Source organism: Pistacia vera, unplaced genomic scaffold (assembly GCF_008641045.1).
Source record: "Pistacia vera cultivar Batoury unplaced genomic scaffold, PisVer_v2 Contig292, whole genome shotgun sequence".
NCBI lineage: Eukaryota > Viridiplantae > Streptophyta > Magnoliopsida > Sapindales > Anacardiaceae > Pistacia > Pistacia vera.
In genome coordinates this window covers 1,087,922-1,089,515 of record NW_022196104.1, presented here as the reverse complement: position 1 = coordinate 1,089,515, position 1,594 = coordinate 1,087,922, and the positions used below count along the sequence as shown (strand labels likewise).

The 1,594-nt window shown below is 35.9% G+C and overlaps 1 protein-coding gene across 1 annotated transcript; it reads right to left on the bottom strand.

The window, feature by feature from the left end:
• Nucleotides 1-832: 832 nt before the first annotated feature.
• Nucleotides 833-1,594, bottom strand: LOC116134939 (fasciclin-like arabinogalactan protein 3). The gene has a single exon (XM_031420616.1). It carries the CDS (start codon nucleotides 1,592-1,594, stop codon nucleotides 833-835), a length of 762 nt encoding a protein of 253 aa, XP_031276476.1.

Here is a 1,594-nt window from a genome sequence, read left to right as displayed (position 1 = left end):
ATACGTACGGCGTATATTAATGACCAACCATTTTTTTTCCCAATAAATCTCACCCAAGTCAATATCAAGATCAATTAGAAATCAAAGTATAAATTCTTATATGAATGAATATATATATATATACACGACTCTGTCAAACGGTACAACAACCTTTTTAGCATTTTATTTATCCTTCATGGAATTTAAGTTCACCGGAGAGAAATCTATGTAAGCAATATATATCAATTTTAATAAATTGAAAGCGGAAGTCACAGAAACTCCTTTCTGCACGAAATATATTACCTTCTGATAGCAATAACTGTGTCCTAGTTTTGCCAATCTGCGAATGGAGATCCACAACATAATTAACTTTTGCAAGAATTTAACCCTTCAAGCCATTCTCAGAAATAGGATTGCATCTTGTCTCAATTAGCAGCATTCAAAACATTGACGGTCGGAATTATGTTGTTAGGCCTTAAAAACTGAACAAACTCTCGCATTATTTGCCTATAATCACTTAAAATAAGAAATGATTGAGCTTGAGAATATGATTCAGTTATAAGACGAAATATAATCAATAAAATTTCTTCTTTTCATCAATGTTCCAAAAAAATAGAAATCAGTAGCATAATAAAAAAGATTTCAATAAACAAATAAAAAGCACGATTTTCTGGATGTATAATATAATTATGTAGTTATATAAGAATATATACGGTTTATCTTAAAACCTTTCAATACCCACATTAACATAAGAAACTTGTTGATACATCTTAATTATCTAATAAATTCAACTTAATTCCATTTTCCAATATTACACATCACGTTCTGTAATTTACAGCCCCATTAATTCCCTTTAAAGTCCAACAAAATTTAAAACCAACCCCATCAAAACTGCAAAAGCAGCACCCGAACCCAAAGCACATGGAGCACCAGAATCAGCCGGCCCTGGCGCTGCCGCTGTATTCCCACTATCCTCCTCACCTTTAGTGGGTGCTGGAGGTGGCGCCTTACGAGTCATCGGAGACGGTGCCGGTGACTTTTTAGAAGGTGGAGGAGGCGGAAGAGTAGTATACGGTGCAGGGGCACTAATTCCAGGCGCCACAATACTTTGACTAATTTGTAACACAGAAATATTATATGGCTCGGCATATACAGATTTCACAAACCTAGCCGCAAGCGGTGAATCTTTCACTTCTGAGCCGAACAAAATATCATTACCTGACACTGTAACATTCAAGAACCCTTGTCCCTGTTGAGCTACACCAGATGCCTGTAACAATGTAGTCATAGTTGTTGTCTTGTTTGGTAGATTTTTAAGTTTATTTTGGTCAATGTAATCAAGAATGACATGGTTCATCAATATTCTTTGAACTTCATCTTTAGATTTGCCTTGAAGAGATCCCACAGCTCCATTATCCAAAGCAAGAATTGTGAGGCTTGAGCGGCTGTTGATTGTTTCAGCAAGTCCAGTTTGCGTTAAAAGATTATTAAAGGAACCAAAATCAGAGGTATTGCTAAGGATCTTGGTGATATTGAACGCATTTGAAAAGTTTGAAGAGAATAAAGAAACCAGAGCTACGAAGAGGATACAAGAGGCAAGGGCTCGAAGACTCAT